Source organism: Podarcis pityusensis, assembly GCF_964106645.2.
Source record: "Podarcis pityusensis genome assembly, chromosome: 2".
NCBI classification, from domain to species: domain Eukaryota; kingdom Metazoa; phylum Chordata; class Lepidosauria; order Squamata; family Lacertidae; genus Podarcis; species Podarcis pityusensis.
In genome coordinates this window covers 124,364,815-124,380,663 of record NC_138029.1, presented here as the reverse complement: position 1 = coordinate 124,380,663, position 15,849 = coordinate 124,364,815, and the positions used below count along the sequence as shown (strand labels likewise).

The following is a 15,849-nucleotide window of genomic DNA, read 5'->3' as shown; positions in this document are numbered from 1 at the left end:
GTTGCTTGTTTACAATGCATTCAAAACACAGTTTTTTGAGTAATGTAGCCGAGTCCCTAGTCTAATATTCTGGGATGTGATTCAGTCCCACAAAATATTGAGAGTTTGGAGGCATTCCTGGAAGACCTCCTCCCGTTCTACACGGTCAGCATTTTGTCTTGTTCTTTCTGTGCGTGTGTGTGGGACTGTAGTTGGTCAACTGTCTGAGATTTGTCCTGGAACCACAGCAAAGCACTCACCTCTTCCTTTGCTTCCTGGGCAAGTTATGGATACACTGTTCCGACTCTTCATGAAAAAACCCAGTTCCCCTTTTCTACCAGATGGCCCCAAATGTAGATGCCCAGAATCTGGGGATTGTCCAACTGCTCCTGAACTTTGTGGATACACTGTTCCGACTCTTCATGAAAAAACCCAGTTCCCCTTTTTCTACCAGATGGCCCCAAATGTAGATGCCCAGAATCTGGGGATTGTCCAACTGCTCCTGAACTTCAGATGGATGTGGATTCCCATATTGCATGGGAAAGTCGTTAAAACAATAACAATAATTTATTTATACACCGTCCGTCTGGCTGGGTTTCTCCAACCACTCTGGGTGACTTCCAGCAAAATATTAAAATACAATAATTCATCAGATATTAAAAGCTTCTCTAAACAGGGCTCCCTTGAGATGTCTTCTCAAAGTCAGACAGTTGTTTATTTCTTTGACATCTGGTAGGAGGGCATTCCACAGGGCGGGTGCCACTACCGAGAAGGCCCTGTATCTTCACTTCCTGCAGTGAGGGAGACAGCATAAGATCCTGGGAGTTGGACCTCAGTGTGCAGACAGAAGGATGGGGGTGGAGACACTCCTTCTGGTATACTGGGCCAAGGCTGTTAAGGGCTTTAAAGGTGAACCCCAACACTTTGAATTGTGGCCAGAAACGTACTGGGAGCCAATGTAGGTCTTTCAGGACCGGTGTTATGTGGTCTTGGCAGCTACTCCCAGTCACCAGTCTAGCAACCACATTCTGGATTAGTTGTACTTTCCAGGTCACCTTCAAAGGTAGCCCCACATAGAATGTGTTGCAGTGGTCTAAGTGAGTCCTCAACACCAGCCCGTCCCGTCACCCAAGAACAGCACTTCTGTTTTGTCATGATTCAACCTCAATCAGTCACCTGCCATCCATCCTCCAACCGCCTCCAGACACTCACACAGGACCTTCACCGCTTTCACTGGTTCCGATTTAAAAGAGTTAGAGCTGGGTATCATCCGCATACTGATGAACACCCAGCCCAAACCCCATGAGGCACCCCACAAGTGAGAGCCCAGGGGTCTGTACACTAATCCCCCACCACCACTTTCTGAACACGGCCCAGGAGGAAGGAGGGGAACCACTGTATAACCCTCAGCTCCCAGCTCCTCTAGACGGTGCAGAAGGATGTCGTGGTCAATTGTATCAAAGGCCACTGAGAGCTCCGGCAGAAGCAGGAAACAGCTTTCACCTTTGTCCTTAGTGCGCCGGAGATCATGGACCAGCACAACCAATACAGTTTCAGTCCCAATATGAGGCCTGATTCCCAATTGGAATGGATCCAAATGGTCCCCATCCTCCAGGCATGCCTGGAGTTCTTCAGCAACCACCAGCTCAATCACATGAATTTCTTCATGGGAAGCTAGACGCCTCTTGGAAGAGAAAATCTTTCCACATTTCTTATACACTTCATGCCCTGTACAGTGGTACCTCAAGTTACACACACTTCAGGTTACAGACTCCACTAACCCAGAAATAGTACCTCGGGTTAAGAACTTTGCTTCAGAGTGAGAACAGAAATCGTGAGGCAGCAGCAGGAAGCCCCATTAGCTAAAGTGGTGCTTCAGCTTAAGAACAGTTTCAGGTTAAGAATGGACCTCCAGAACGAATTAAGTTTTTAACCTGAGGTGCCACTGTATGAATTATTTGATGGCGGATGAGACCTGCCCTCTTTTTGAAGCTCTTCCCACACTCCAAGCAGTGATAGGGTTTCTCCCCTGTATGGATTCTTTGATGGGAAGTGAGATGGGTGCTGTGACTGAAGCTCTTTCCACAGTCAAAGCACTGATAGCGGTTCCAAGAGCGGTTGCTGAACAGCTTGGTAGGTTTCTGGATGAAACATCTGCTTTGGACCCATTCCAGTCCGGCTTCCGCGCTGGTCATGGGACCGAGACAGCTCTGGTCGCCCTAACAGATGATCTCCGTAGGCAGCTGGATCGAGGCGGGTCGGGGCTGCTGATTCTTCTAGATCTGTCAGCAGCCTTTGACATGGTAGATCACGAACTCCTGGACCACCGCCTTGCCGACGTGGGGATCCAGGGCACAGTCTTTCAATGGCTGCGCTCGTTTCTCTCTGGTCGGGGACAGAGGGTGGCGCTTGGGGGGGAATTGTCATCGCGCCACTCCTTGGTGTGTGGAGTGCCTCATGGTGCAATTCTCTCCCCGATGCTTTTTAACATCTTTATGCGCCCCCTCGCCCAGCTTGTCCGGAGTTTTGGGCTGGGTTGCCATCAGTATGCTGATGACACCCAACTCTATCTGTTGATGGATGGCCATCCTGACTCGGCCCCAGACACACTGACCAGATGTCTGGAAGCTGTGGCTGGATGGTTACGTGGGAGCCGGTTGAAGTTAAATCCTTCGAAGACAGAGGTCCTCTGGCTGGGGCGGGACGATATGGGATTGAGGGGGCAACTCTTATCTCTTGCGGGGGTGCAATTAGTGCCAGCACCGTCCGTTAAGAGTTTGGGTGTAATCTTCGATACCTCCCTCTCTATGGAGGCGCAGATTACAGCTATAACAAAGGCGGCATTTTTTCATCTCCACCAAGCTAAGCAGTTGGCCCCTTATCTCTCTCCCCCTGACCTAGCCACTGTGATCCATGTGACGGTCACCTCCAGACTGGATTATTGTAACTCGCTCTACGTGGGGCTGCCCTTGAGACTGACCCAGAAACTCCAGCGGGTGCAGAATGCCACGGCGAGACTCCTTATGGGGTATTTGCTGCGAGATCACATTCATCCGGTACTATACCAGCTGCACTGGCTCCCGGTGGAGTACAGGATCAGGGTTAAGGTGCTGGTTTTAACCTTTAAAGCCCTATACGGCCTAGGACCCTCGTACCTATGGGACTGCCTCTCCTGGTATGCCCCACAGAGAAACCTACGGTCTGCAAATAATAACATCCTCAAGGTCTCAGGCCTCAGAGAGGTTAGGCTGGCCTCAACTAGAGCCAGGGCCTTCTCGGCTGCGGCTCCAATCTGGTGGAATGCTCTGTCACAAGAGACTAGGGCCCTGCGGGACCTGACATCTTTCCGCAGGGCCTGCAAGACAGAGTTGTTCCGCCAGGCCTTTGGTCAGGGCGCAGCCTGATTCCCTCCTCTGGCAACCTGCACAGAATTTTGCTTAATTGGTTGCCACCAATTTGATTTAATTAATTTTTATAATGAAATATTTTTTAGATTGTATGACTATTTTACTGTTTGATTATTTGATTGTTGTTAGCTGCCCTGAGCCCGGCTTCGGCTGGGGAGGGCGGGATATAAATAAAATTTATTATTATTATTATTATTATTGATAGGGTTTCTCCCCTGTATGAATTCTTTGATGCAAAGTGAGTTTGTCCTTCCGACTGAAGTTCTTCTCACATTCCGAGCACTAATAGGGTTTCTCCCCTGTATGAATTGTGTGATGGGAAGTGAGATGGGCACTCTTACTGAAGCTCTTTCCACATTCAAAGCACTGATAGGGTTTCTCCCCTGTATGAATTCTTTGATGCGAAGTGAGACTGTCCTTCCGACTGAAGCTCTTCCCACATTCCAAGCAATGATGGAGTTTCTCTCCAGTATGAATTCTTTGATGCAAAGTGAGTTTGTGCTTCCGACTGAAGCTCTTCCTACATTCCAAGCACTGATAGGGTTTCTCCTCTGTATGAATTCTTTGATGGGAAGTGAGACTGTAACTGTGACTGAAGCTCTTTCCACATTCAAAGCACTGATAGGGTTTCTCTCCTGTATGAATTCTTTGGTGGGAAGTGAGATGGGAGCTGTGACTGAAGCTCTTTCCACATTCAAGGCACTGATAGGGTTTCTCCCCTGTGTGAATTCTTTGATGGGAAGCGAGATGTGAGCTTCGACTGAAGCTCTTTCCACATTCAAAGCACTGAAAGGGTTTCTCCTCTGTATGAATTCTTTGATGGGAAGTGAGACTGTCCTTCCAACTGAAGCTCTTTCCACATTCAAAGCACTGATAGGGTTTCTCTCCTGTATGAATTCTTTGGTGGGAAGTGAGACTGTAACTGTGACTGAAGCTCTTTCCACATTCAAAGCACTGATAGGGTTTCTCTCCTGTATGAATTCTTTGGTGGGAAGTGAGATGGGTGCTGTGACTGAAGCTCTTTCCACATTGCAAGCACTGGTAAGGTTTCTCTCCTGTATGTATTCTTTTGTGGGAAGTGAGATTCCCACTCTGACGAAACCTCTTTCCACATTCCAGGCACTGATAGGGTTTCTCTCCAGTATGAATTCTTTGATGCAAAGTAAGACTGTCCTTCCGACTGAAGCTCTTCCCACATTCTGAGCACTGATAGCCTTCCTTCCCGCTTTGAGTTCTTTGGTGGGAACGGGAACTCTGACTGGAGCTCTCTCCATACTCCCAATTTTGATTTGGCTTCTCCACTGTGTGGATTTTGTCATGGTCTCCCCCATTCTTCATTTCCAATTCATCACCACCTACAACAAAGACAGAAACTAATTAGATCCTCAGGAAGAAACGGAGCCCCCAATTATTGAACAATGCTAATGAAAATTTGTCAAAGAGGAAGAACAGAAGATGTGAGGTCTTTCTACAGAGGTCGTGGCCTTTGTCGACCAGCATTTGTCGACCTCTTTTCTAGGACGGATTTTTGTTGCCACAATCATGAAATCCACTCCAACTCTAACATTGGTCTTCTCTTTAAAAAACGGGCAGAGGCTAAAACAGAAACCCAAACCTGACAGAAATTACCTCAACTTCCCTAACAACTCTGTGTGTGAATGTTGCCTCCAAGTTGCTATGGAAAGGGTGACTGTCACTCCAGAAGGCCATTTTTTCAGTTAGGTCTGATCTCAACTGTCGAGTGAGAGAGAGGTTTTCTGTGAGAGCACCTGCTGCCTGTTTTATGCTGCTATGTGCCTCAGAAAAAGTCTGTAAAGTCTCATATAGATAGAAGCACTTGTAATTCCCTCTTCATACCTAATGTAGCGGCATTATTTGATGTTGAATTATTTTGGATTTCTAAGCTTATTGTCTTGAATAAAAAATGGAATAAATGTAGAAATAATCAAAATCAATACATAATAGATATAGATATATTAGATATAAGCACATGCAAACGTGTTTTAGTATATCAAGTAATGTAATGTGTTCTGTATAAACTCTAAACAGAGAATCTTGTGGTGTCTTTTCTAGAATAAAAAAAGCTATGTTTTTCAAGGGTCAAACAACCCAGGGCAACCTCCACACATATAAATACCACAGAAAATGGGTTTGGGGCCCACAAAATCCAGAAAACCATGAATAATCCAGAAAGACAGGTGCAGAGTTGTAAAGTGACACGTTTTACCTCAGAAACTGACATTAACATTTTGACCTCTTTGCCAGTGTACTCTTAATTATCCTCTCAGAAACATTTTTTAAAGGCAGATCGAAAAGTAGAAAGAAATTTTTAGGATGTACATAGGAAGTTTTACACAGTGGAATAGGAGAATGAGAACAGTGTTATACAGAATTGAAATGATATAATGTATTGAGGCAGATGGCTTACTGCCAGAGAAATTCTTCACAATTTAGGGAAAGTTTATAAATTTAGTAGATGTCATCGCAATTTTATAAGAAACTTTTTTGGTCTAAGACATGAAGAAAAGAAAGATTGCCAGAGTCATGTGACAGAATTGTAACTATCATTGGAAAGTTAAAGCTGGCAGAATATTCTATGTCTGAAGAACAGAAAGGGAGCTATATTGTAGGATCTCCTGGGGGGGAGGAATGTATGTATGGAATTTCAAAACTGATCTTATGATCCAACGGGGAGCTTTACCAAGAGCGTCCAGGATCCCACGATTCTCCTCCTGGACTTCCTCATGCAGAGTTCGTTGCTTCTACTGCTGTGTGATGGAGCAGTAAGTTTTTTGACATTGGTAGGGCATTCAGGTCACGGCACTGGTATTAGACATTTTGAGCTGCCAATACATCGTGGTGGCCGGGGAGCTGTGATGTATTCCTAGCTCAAATTCCCTGCAGATGACAAAGGCGCAGGCAGGCAGGTGGTGGAGCCCAGAAAGGTGCTCACCTTCTCAATCTCCGCCTGCCTGTCTGCCTCCCCCCACCCCCAGGGTGAGCAAGCCCCAATACTTCTCTTTTTTTTTTTTTTGCTTTTATGATTTTATTGAATTCCAACTCATAATACATTTTATCCATTATACAACAAATCATATCCATTTTAGACTTCCTTCAACGTCACTGACATTCTTTCATAGTTATCCTTTTGGTACACATTCCATTCTTCCATATTGCCATTTACACCTCCCTTCCCTCATTATTTCTATTAAACAATATTCATAAATTCTTTACAGAGCCTCTTTAAAACCCGCCAGCGTTGTATTTGCACCATAGTTATTTTCCAGATAACACACAAATTTCTCCCAGTCCTTTATAAATTTTTGGTCTTTAGTGTATCTGATTTTCCCTGTTAATTTGTCCAGTTCTGCATATTCTATTAATTTTGCTCTCCACTCTTCTACCCTTGGAATTTCCTCCTGCTTCCACCTCTGAGCCAATACGATTCTGGCAGCTGTTACAGCATACTGGAAAAGTTTGCAATCTTTCCTTCTAATGTCCTTCCCTACAACACCTAATAAAAAAGCCTCTGGCCTTTTCACAAAGGTATACTTTAACATCTTCTTCATCTCATTATAGATCTCATCCCAGAAGCTTTTTACTTTCTTACATTCCCACCACTGGTGGAAGAATGTCCCTTCTTTGCATTTACATTTCCAGCATTTGTTATCTACCTTATACATCTTTGCCAATCTTACAGGTGACAGGTACCATCTGTAGAGCATTTTCATCATATTTTCCTTCAATAACGTGCAGGCCGTAAATTTTATGTTCTCTTTCCACAACCTTTCCCAATCCTCCAGTTGAATATTATATCCTAAGTCCCTTGCCCACTGTACCATCACTGACTTCACCTCCTCATCTTTCGTGTGCCACTCTAACATTATTTTATACATCTTTGATAGATTTTTAAATTCGTTATTTATTATTTCCTTTTGGAAGGTTGATTCTTTTTCTGCATACCCCCTTTCCTTCAACTCTTTTTTAAACATTTCGTTTATCTGGAAGTAGTGTAGCCAATCATATGTTAATGCTTTAACTTGGTCGTATGATTTCATTTTCCACTTCCCTCCTTCATTGGTAACCATTTCTCCATATGTTCCCCACTTTCCTCTCATGTTAGTTTTCTTAACACACATTATTTCTAACGGGGATAACCAATGTGGGACTTTTGGTTCTAGTATATTTTTATATCTATCCCAAACCTCTATTAGTGCTCCTCTAAAAATGTGATTTCCAAATCCCTTATGTACTCTCTTTTTGTCACACCATAGGTACGCGTGCCACCCAAATTTGTTATTAAACCCTTCCAAATCTAATAATTCTTTGTTTTCCAATTTTACCCATTCTTTTAACCAGCACAGGCATGCTGCCTCATAATACAATCTCATGTCTGGTAGTGCGAAGCCTCCTCTCTCCTTTGCATCTGTCAATAACTTAAATTTAATTCTAGGCTTCTTTCCTTCCCAGACATATCTTGAAATCGCCTTTTGCCATTCCCCGAAAATTTTTGTACCTTTTAGTATGGGTAAAGTTTGAAATAAAAATAACAACTTAGGAAGCACCATCATTTTTACCATTGATATTCTTCCCCATAGTGATAGTTTCAATCTATTCCAAACCTCTAAATCCCTCTTTATTCCTTTCCACATAGGGATATAATTATATTGGTATAAATCTATATTCTTATCCGAGAGCCAAATTCCCAAGTATTTAACCTTTTTGACTACCTCTATCTCCGTTTGTTGTTTTAATAATTCAATTTTATCTTGGTCCATATTTTTAACTATCATTTTGGTCTTCCTCTTATTCAGTCTAAATCCTGCTAATTTTCCAAATTGTTCCATCTCATCCAAAATTTCTTTTGTACTTTCTATAGGTTCTTCCAGAGTCACAACCACGTCATCCGCGAAGGCCTTAACTTTATATTCATTTATGCCTAATGTCACCCCTTTGATTTGCTTATTTTGTCTTATTGCATTTAATAAAACTTCCAGGACCACTATAAATAGCAATGGCGAAAGCGGACAACCCTGCCTTGTTCCTTTAGATATTTTAATATCTTCCGTGATGATGTTATTTATAATCAACCTAGCTTTCTGTTCTGTATAGATTGCTTCGATACCATTAAAAAATTCATGACCCACTTCCATAGCCTCCAAATTTTTCAACATAAATTCCCAGATCACATTATCGAAGGCTTTCTCTGCATCTACGAATATTAAACTTGCTGGTTTATCACACCTATCGGACAAATATTCAATAACATTGACTATATTTCTTATATTGTTCCTTAGTTGTCTGCCCGGTAGGAAACCTTCTTGGTCTTTATGTATGATTTTTACTAATATCTTTTTTAATCTCTTAGCTAGGATTCCTGTGAAGATCTTATAATCTGTGTTCAGTAACGAGATAGGTCTATAATTCTTAATTTGGGTTAAGTCCGAATCTTGTTTTGGTATTATTGTAATAAATGCCTCTTTCCATGTTCCTGGAATGTCCTTTTCTTTTAAAATGTTGTTCATTACTTCTACCAACGGGGCCATCAACGTATCTCTCATCTCTTTATAATAGCTAGATGTAAGTCCATCCGGACCTGGTGTTTTCCCTCTTTTTAATTCTTTTATGACTTCTTCTACTTCCTCTTTACATATTGGGGCATTCAGTTGTTCCCTTTGATCTGTTGGGATCTTTCTCACCATCTTCTCTTTCAAATATCTTTCTATTTTCTTCTTGTTATTCTTTTCTTTATTCTTATATAGTTGTCTGTAAAAATCTAAAAATCTTTTCCTAATTTCTTTCGGGTCTGTTATTTCTTCTCCATTTACCTCAATTTTATTAATTGTACTTTGTTCTTTCCTTTTCTTAGCCTGCCAGGCCAACCATTTTCCTGATTTATTGGCAAACTCAAAGTTTTTTTGTCTTAGCCTTTTGATATTCCATTCAACCTCTTTATTTATTAACATCGCAAATTGGGTTTGGAGAATCTTAATTTCCTGTAGTATCTTCTCATTGTTAGGTTTTTTTATCAATTTTTGTTCCTTATTCATAATCTGTTCTAAGATCTCTTTTGTCTTTTTTTCTTTGTTGTTTCTTTTCCATACATTCTGCTGAATAAAGAGGCCCCTCATCACTGCCTTACTTGCATCCCACACCACACTCGTTTTTGTCCCTTTATCCATATTATCTCTGAAGTAATTATCTAGATTTTTTTGTGCTTTTTCGACGAACTTTTGGTCGTCCCATATGTTATCATTCAACCTCCACCTAAAAGTTCGCTCTTCAAAACCTTTTAGCTCCATTTCTATTGGGTTATGGTCCGAAATCACCTTAGCCTGTATTTCAATTTTTTGAATTCTTGGAGTTAGCTCATTTGATACCCATATTTGATCTATTCTTGACATTGATTGGTTCGACTCTGAGTGGTATGTGAATTGCTTCTCTAGGGGATGTCTGAGCCTCCAAATATCTACTAAGTTACAATTCTTTGTCATCGAAAAGAATGTTTTAGGTAATTTCCCTTCTTTATTCTTCGTTCTTCTCAATCTGTCCATTTCTATTGAAACCACACCGTTCATATCCCCCATTATTATGATTTTTTGGTCCATATATTCAAATAATTTCTCCTCTAATAATCTGAAGAATTCCGTCTTGTTCCCGTTTGGTGAGTAGATCCCAACGATTATCAATTTTTCACCTTGCCACTTAATTTGAACCATTATGATTCTGCCTTCTTCATCCTTAAATAATTGGTGAGATTCAATTTTATTTTTAATATATAATACAACACCTCTTTTTTTCTCTTTATTCGAGGATATAAATTCATTCCCTAACCTTTTATTTATCAAAATTTTCCTGTGCTTTTTAATCACGTGCGTTTCTTGTAAACATATGATGTCTAAATTTTTCTTTTTTAACATATGTTCGATCTTGTTCCGTTTTTTCTTATCATTCATCCCATTCACGTTCCAGTTCCATAGTTTTAACGTCATTCTTCTTATCACTGTTTAGATTTGAGTTTTACCTTATAGTCTTTCTATCTCTTCTCCTTCTTCGTCTTCTTCCTCTTCTTCTGATTCTCTTCCAACGTGTTCTTCTTCTTCTTCTTCTCTTAATTCGAATTCCTCCCTTAAGTTTAATCCTCCTTCTGCCCCTTTAGCCTCTTCCTCTCCCCCTTGGAGCTCTTTATATCTCCTTGTAAATTTTCCAATTTCCTCCGGACTAGTTAATCTTCTTTTTACCCCTTTATAAAAAAATGAGACTCCTTCCGGAAATTCCCATCTAAAATCGATCTTATTTTTCTTAAGCAGTTGCACCAGTGGTTTATAAGCTTCTCTTCGTTTCAACAACCTTATTGGAATATCTTTAAAGATAATTATATAATTCCCATCAATATATAATCTCTTCTCTCTATTCCTTTGCAAAATCTGATTCCTCATCTCTCTATCTTTAAATGTTATTAAGCAATCACCTGGGAATTTCTTTACTGTTCTTGATCTTATTTTCATTCTGAATGCATTTTGTACTGTTTTTGCCACTTCTTCCTCCGATAACTCCATCCACTGCGCAATTTCTTTTACCAATCTTTCTTTTATATTTTCATTTTGTATTTCCGGTACTTGCCTCAATCTCAAATTCACTTCTCTCTGTTTTAGTTCATTCATTGCGATAGAGTCTTTTATTTCTTCCTGTATTTTGTTTAAATCTGCAATCTCCTTTTTCATCTTCTCTTCTTCCCGTTTCATCTCTCTCATTTCATGTTTTGTCTTTTTAAGTCCTTCGTCCACTCTCTTTGAGACCTCTTTAATCTGCCCTTTTAATTCACTAACTGTCTCCTCAATCTTTTTATCCATTTTCCCAATTTTATTATCCACCTGTTCTAATTTTGTCTCCAAATTTTTTTCGCTCTGTTTAATTTCTGCAAACATCTTCAATATTTCTGTTCTGAAATCTGTTTCCTGTTTTGAAGCTCTTCTATCTGTTGGGGTCCCCCCCTCTACCCCCTTTTTTTGTGTATGCGACATTTCCTCAACTATCAAATATCAGATATCAAAAAATTAAACTATACAGTTTCTAGACAATTCCCAACTATTAACAATTACTATTATCATTAAATATCAATGAAATGTCCATCAAAAACTTACAATACTAACTTAAAGGAAAGAAGGGTTATGATTTACAGATTTTTTAACAGTTCACCTTCAAAATCATATATTTAGATTTTGTCTCGTCCTCCACAGGTTGAAGAAGCTGTATTCTTCTTGCCCCCGTTCGGGCTAATCCAGTCAGAACATTTATTAAGCTGTCTCTGATTTGAGGGTCTATAAGAGCTCCAAAAACAATTATCTTTAAATTGGTAGTCCAAAAGTACTCCAGAGGACAGATGTAGAGAATATAAAGTCCAAACTCCAGAAGACAAAGATAGTGAATATAAAGTCAAATTGTAATTTCCAATATGTTCAAGTTCCACATTCCAAATTCCAAACTATCTGTAATTATCTATATTTATTTTATTTATCCCTTATAAGCAAATTTGTCCCTTAGGAATGGGTTTCTATAGTAAATAATTCCTGGAGGATTTTCCGTTAGGAGTTGAAGAGATTTCTTAAAGACGATTTTTCTTTCTTTCACAGTCTTAGATTACCTCTACGGAGGTTTCTTACTTTAAATAATAATGCTTGATTTGAACCACTAGAGGGAGTCCAACCTTACCAAATTTTAGAGTAGTTCTTAAATGGCTTCCCTACTCCAACAGTTCTCTTTAAAGTCCAATTTTCACTAATTTAAAGTTCCTAACAAAGATAGAGAACAGATGAAAAAGATGTTAAACAAACCACCAAAAACCACCTTCTTCAAGAAAAAAAAGGTAAAACCAAATATCTTATAAAGTCACTTATTATAACATCAGGAGTCCTTCTTAGCCCAATATGGCGTCAGAGGTTTCTTAGCGTGGAAATGCACTCACAGAGTCACAGAGATGTAATAGAATAGTCCTCTTTGTCTTTCCACTGCTTCACTGACGCTGAGATCACACTTCATTCGTAAAAATTTTCTGCTCCCCTTTTTAAAGTCCTCCCTTCTCTTCTTTCTTCTGGAGAAAGTTAAATTGTTACAGGGGAGACGATAATAGTAGCCGCTAGCGGCAACTTACTTTCATTTTAGGCTCTGCATACAACCTGTGTCTTTAAATGAAGCCAGACGTCCGCTGAACTCGAGCTCTTCTCTTTTTAATTCGGAGACGTCCTTGCTCTTACTGCTCGTCAATTCCAGCAATTTTAGATGTTCTGCATCCGAATTTCTTTATTTTGAGAGCGGAGCGCTATCTCCCACAGGCTCGGGGCTTCGCTTATTAGCCGCTGCTATGGCCGCCCGATCGCCTGCTGCTCGTTCCGCCGCACTCTTCACCTCTTTTTACGGAGGCTACCTGGCGGCCGGACGGGCAGCTTTTTAGGCACCGCCGGGAACCTGAACCCCTAGACACCCTCCAGAGGTACAACCAGAGGTTTTTGCGCCCTAAAAACCTCCTTTTTCGGCTAAAAAAGCCAGGGCTTTCCCACCGGAAAAAACCCTCGCCTGTAGCGGGTTCCGCGCTCCACCGGAAGTCTCAAGCCCCAATACTTCTCTGGCTCCATCCCTCCATGTCCCCATCTCCCCTCCCCTGGAACTCACCAGATCTCTCTGAGAGCCCTAGAGAGGAACGCTCAGAGGCTGTGAAGAGGGATGCAGGAGACAACCTGACCAGGTCAACCGTCCATCTTCCCCCTTCCATCCCCGCTAGCTTTGCAGGATCCATCTCTTTCATCCTTCCTGAAGAGTCAAGGAACCAAAACAAGTTGCAGGGTCCTGGGAGAGAGGAAGAAGCAAAGGGAGCCTCAAAGGCCCTGCAGGGAAGAAGAAGAGAAGAAGATGAAGCGTTTGGATTTGATATCCCGCTTTATCACTACATAAAGGAGTCTCAAAGCGGCTAACATTCTCCTTTCCCTTCCTCCCCCACAACAAACACTCTGTGAGGTGAGTGGAGCTGAGAGACTTCAGAGAAGTGTGACTAGCCCAAGGTCACCTAGCAGCTGCATGTGGAGGAGCAGAGATGCGAACCCGGTTCACCAGATTACGAGTCTACCGCTTTTAACCACTGCGCCACACTGGCTCTCACTGGATTCTCCTGCCCCTGGAAAAGCACAAATGGGGCAGCCCCTTCGCAACAGAAACCCCATTTATAAACATTTCCAGTGGTTCCAATTTCCTCTGTTTACTCCTCTCCCCTCTTCGTAAGACCGGCATGGTCTGCAAAGTAGAGACCTGAGAATAGATCCCATTGAACTCAGTGGGGCTTATGGAAAGAACTTGGGGCAAAAACCAGTCACCATCTTGTCCCCAAACCTGAAGACTGCAACACCAGGCATGCTTATCTATGGTATCATAAGGCAAAAGTTCATAAAAGTTTTCATAGTCATAAAGAGCTGTTAACTGAAACTGACAACCAATTAAAATTAAAGGACTTTGAAGAAGTAAGAGAAAATGTAATAGACTTGTTACACTATTTACAACTAAATGAAACTTTTAAAAATCATGAAAAGAAAGGATTTAGTTATCAAATGTCAAGATTTCAGAGAGAAATAGTAGAAGGTAGTATAAAACAGCTGTCAAAAATGAACGATCTGCTTTTGGAATGGGACACCAAAGAGGACCAGGTCAAATGCGTTATGATAAAATGGGCGAAGGATGTGGGACATAATAAATTAATGACGGACTGGCTTTGGAAGTTAGATTTGGAAGTTAGGCCACCGAGACCACATAACACCGGTCTTGAAAGACCTACACTGGCTCGCAGTACGTTTCCAAGCACAATTCAAAGTGTCGATGCTGACTTTTAAAGCCCTAAACGACCTCGGCCCAGTATACCTGAAGGAGCGTCTCCACCCCCATCGTTCTGCCCAGACACTGAGGTCCAGTGTCCTTCTGGCAGTTCCCTCCCTGTGAGAAGCCAAGTTACAGGGAACCAGGCATAGGGCCTTCTCTGTAGTGGCTCCTGCCCTGTGGAATGCTCTCCCACCAGATGTCAAAGAGAGAAACAACTACCAGACTTTTAGAAGACATCTGAAGGCAGCCCTGTTTAGGGAAGCTTTTGATGTTCTGTTGGAAGCCGCCCAGAGTGGATGGGGAAACCCAGCCAGATGGGCGGGGTATAAATAATAAATTATTATTATTATTATTATTATTATTATTATTATTGGTTTTAAATTTTCTGGTGTTTTGATGGTATTTGTCCCCGGTTAAATTAGCAAAAATGTACTTCTCACTCGCTGGATCAACACCTTGTTGTGGTGAGTGGTCTTGCATGTTCCTATGAACCTTGTGAGTGAAGCCATTGGGAATCTTTTACTCCCAGTAGTATACAAGGAATCTTTACAACCCCAAGTAGCTGATTCCCCAAAGAATCTGCCCTGCAAGCAAAAGAAACCTCTGACAAGCACTTGAAGAAGCCCAACCTGGAAATAGGGCCCCATGTGTTTCCCCATCTCAGAAGTCCCACCTGGCCCTGAGGGAACCAGATTCGCAGGAGAAACAGTTCCCCTCTCCTCTCCTCGGACAAGTGAAAGGAAGTCTCCCCTGCTGAAGAGATGGCAGCCCTGCTTGCCTGGAATTCACATATTGCTGACCACGCTGCACTGATTCTCCCAGTCTCCTCGCTAGAACAGAGGAGCAGGAACATGGTGGTACAGCACCTTCTCCCTCGTCACAGAAGGAGACGCAGTGACAACCATCTCAAACCAATGCGAAGCTCTTGCTCCAGCAAAAATTACCCACAATGCAACTGCATGACAATCAAGTGACCTAGCTTTTATCCTGGAATGCGGCCGTGTGGTCTGCATCCAGCAGAAATCCTTGTTTTAAAGACTTTCTCTCCCACCATTGCATCATAATGATCCTGAAAACATGGACAGCAGATGAGCTGTTACTCAATGGATTTCATTCATTCTCAACTGGGGCAGATCTAGGGGTAAAGCGTGGAAGAGCGAAAGGGGGCCTGGGGGTCTTAGTCTCCACTACCCTACGTGCCATTTCAAGCCCTCTAGTGGGGTGCCACAGGGTTCTGTCTTGGGCCCGGTCTTATTCAACATCTTTATCAACGACTTGGATGATGGACTCAAGGGCATCCTGATCAAATTTGCAGATGACACCATACTGGGAGGGGTGGCTAACACCCCAGAGGACAGGATCACACTTCAAAACAACCTTGACAGATTAGAGAACTGGGCCAAAACAAACAAGATGAATTTTAACAGGGAGAAATGTAAAGTATTGCACTTGGGCAAAAAAAATGAGAGGCACAAATACAAGATGGGGGACACCTGGCTTGAGAGCAGTACATGTGAAAAGGATCTAGGAGTCTTGGTTGACCACAAACTTGACATGAGCCAACAGTGTGACGCGGCAGCTCAAAAAGCCAATGCAATTCTGG

General features: G+C 41.9%; 1 protein-coding gene and 1 long non-coding RNA gene across 7 annotated transcripts in view; one reads left to right on the top strand and one right to left on the bottom strand.

Annotated features, from left to right (window-relative positions):
- Positions 1-15,849, top strand: part of LOC308470280 — a 267,788-nt gene that overhangs the window by 117,151 nt on the left and 134,788 nt on the right. The gene's annotated exons all lie outside the window — the stretch shown is intronic.
- LOC308469690 (uncharacterized protein) overlaps positions 1,804-15,849 on the bottom strand; it is a 43,853-nt gene continuing 29,807 nt past the window's right edge. For 2 of the 6 annotated variants that reach the window (XM_080992516.1, XM_080992515.1), the window contains 2 exons: positions 13,056-13,267; positions 1,804-4,741 (listed from right to left, as the gene is read on the bottom strand). In XM_080992516.1, the coding sequence (XP_080848642.1) occupies positions 3,669-4,741; positions 13,056-13,267 (1,285 nt within the window). In that variant the 3' untranslated portion in view covers positions 1,804-3,668. Of the gene's footprint in view, positions 4,742-5,015; positions 5,276-6,087; positions 6,392-13,055; positions 13,268-15,849 lie in introns of those variants that run through there. The other 4 variants (XM_080992519.1, XM_080992518.1, XM_080992520.1 and 1 more) reach the window with 4 other exon arrangements.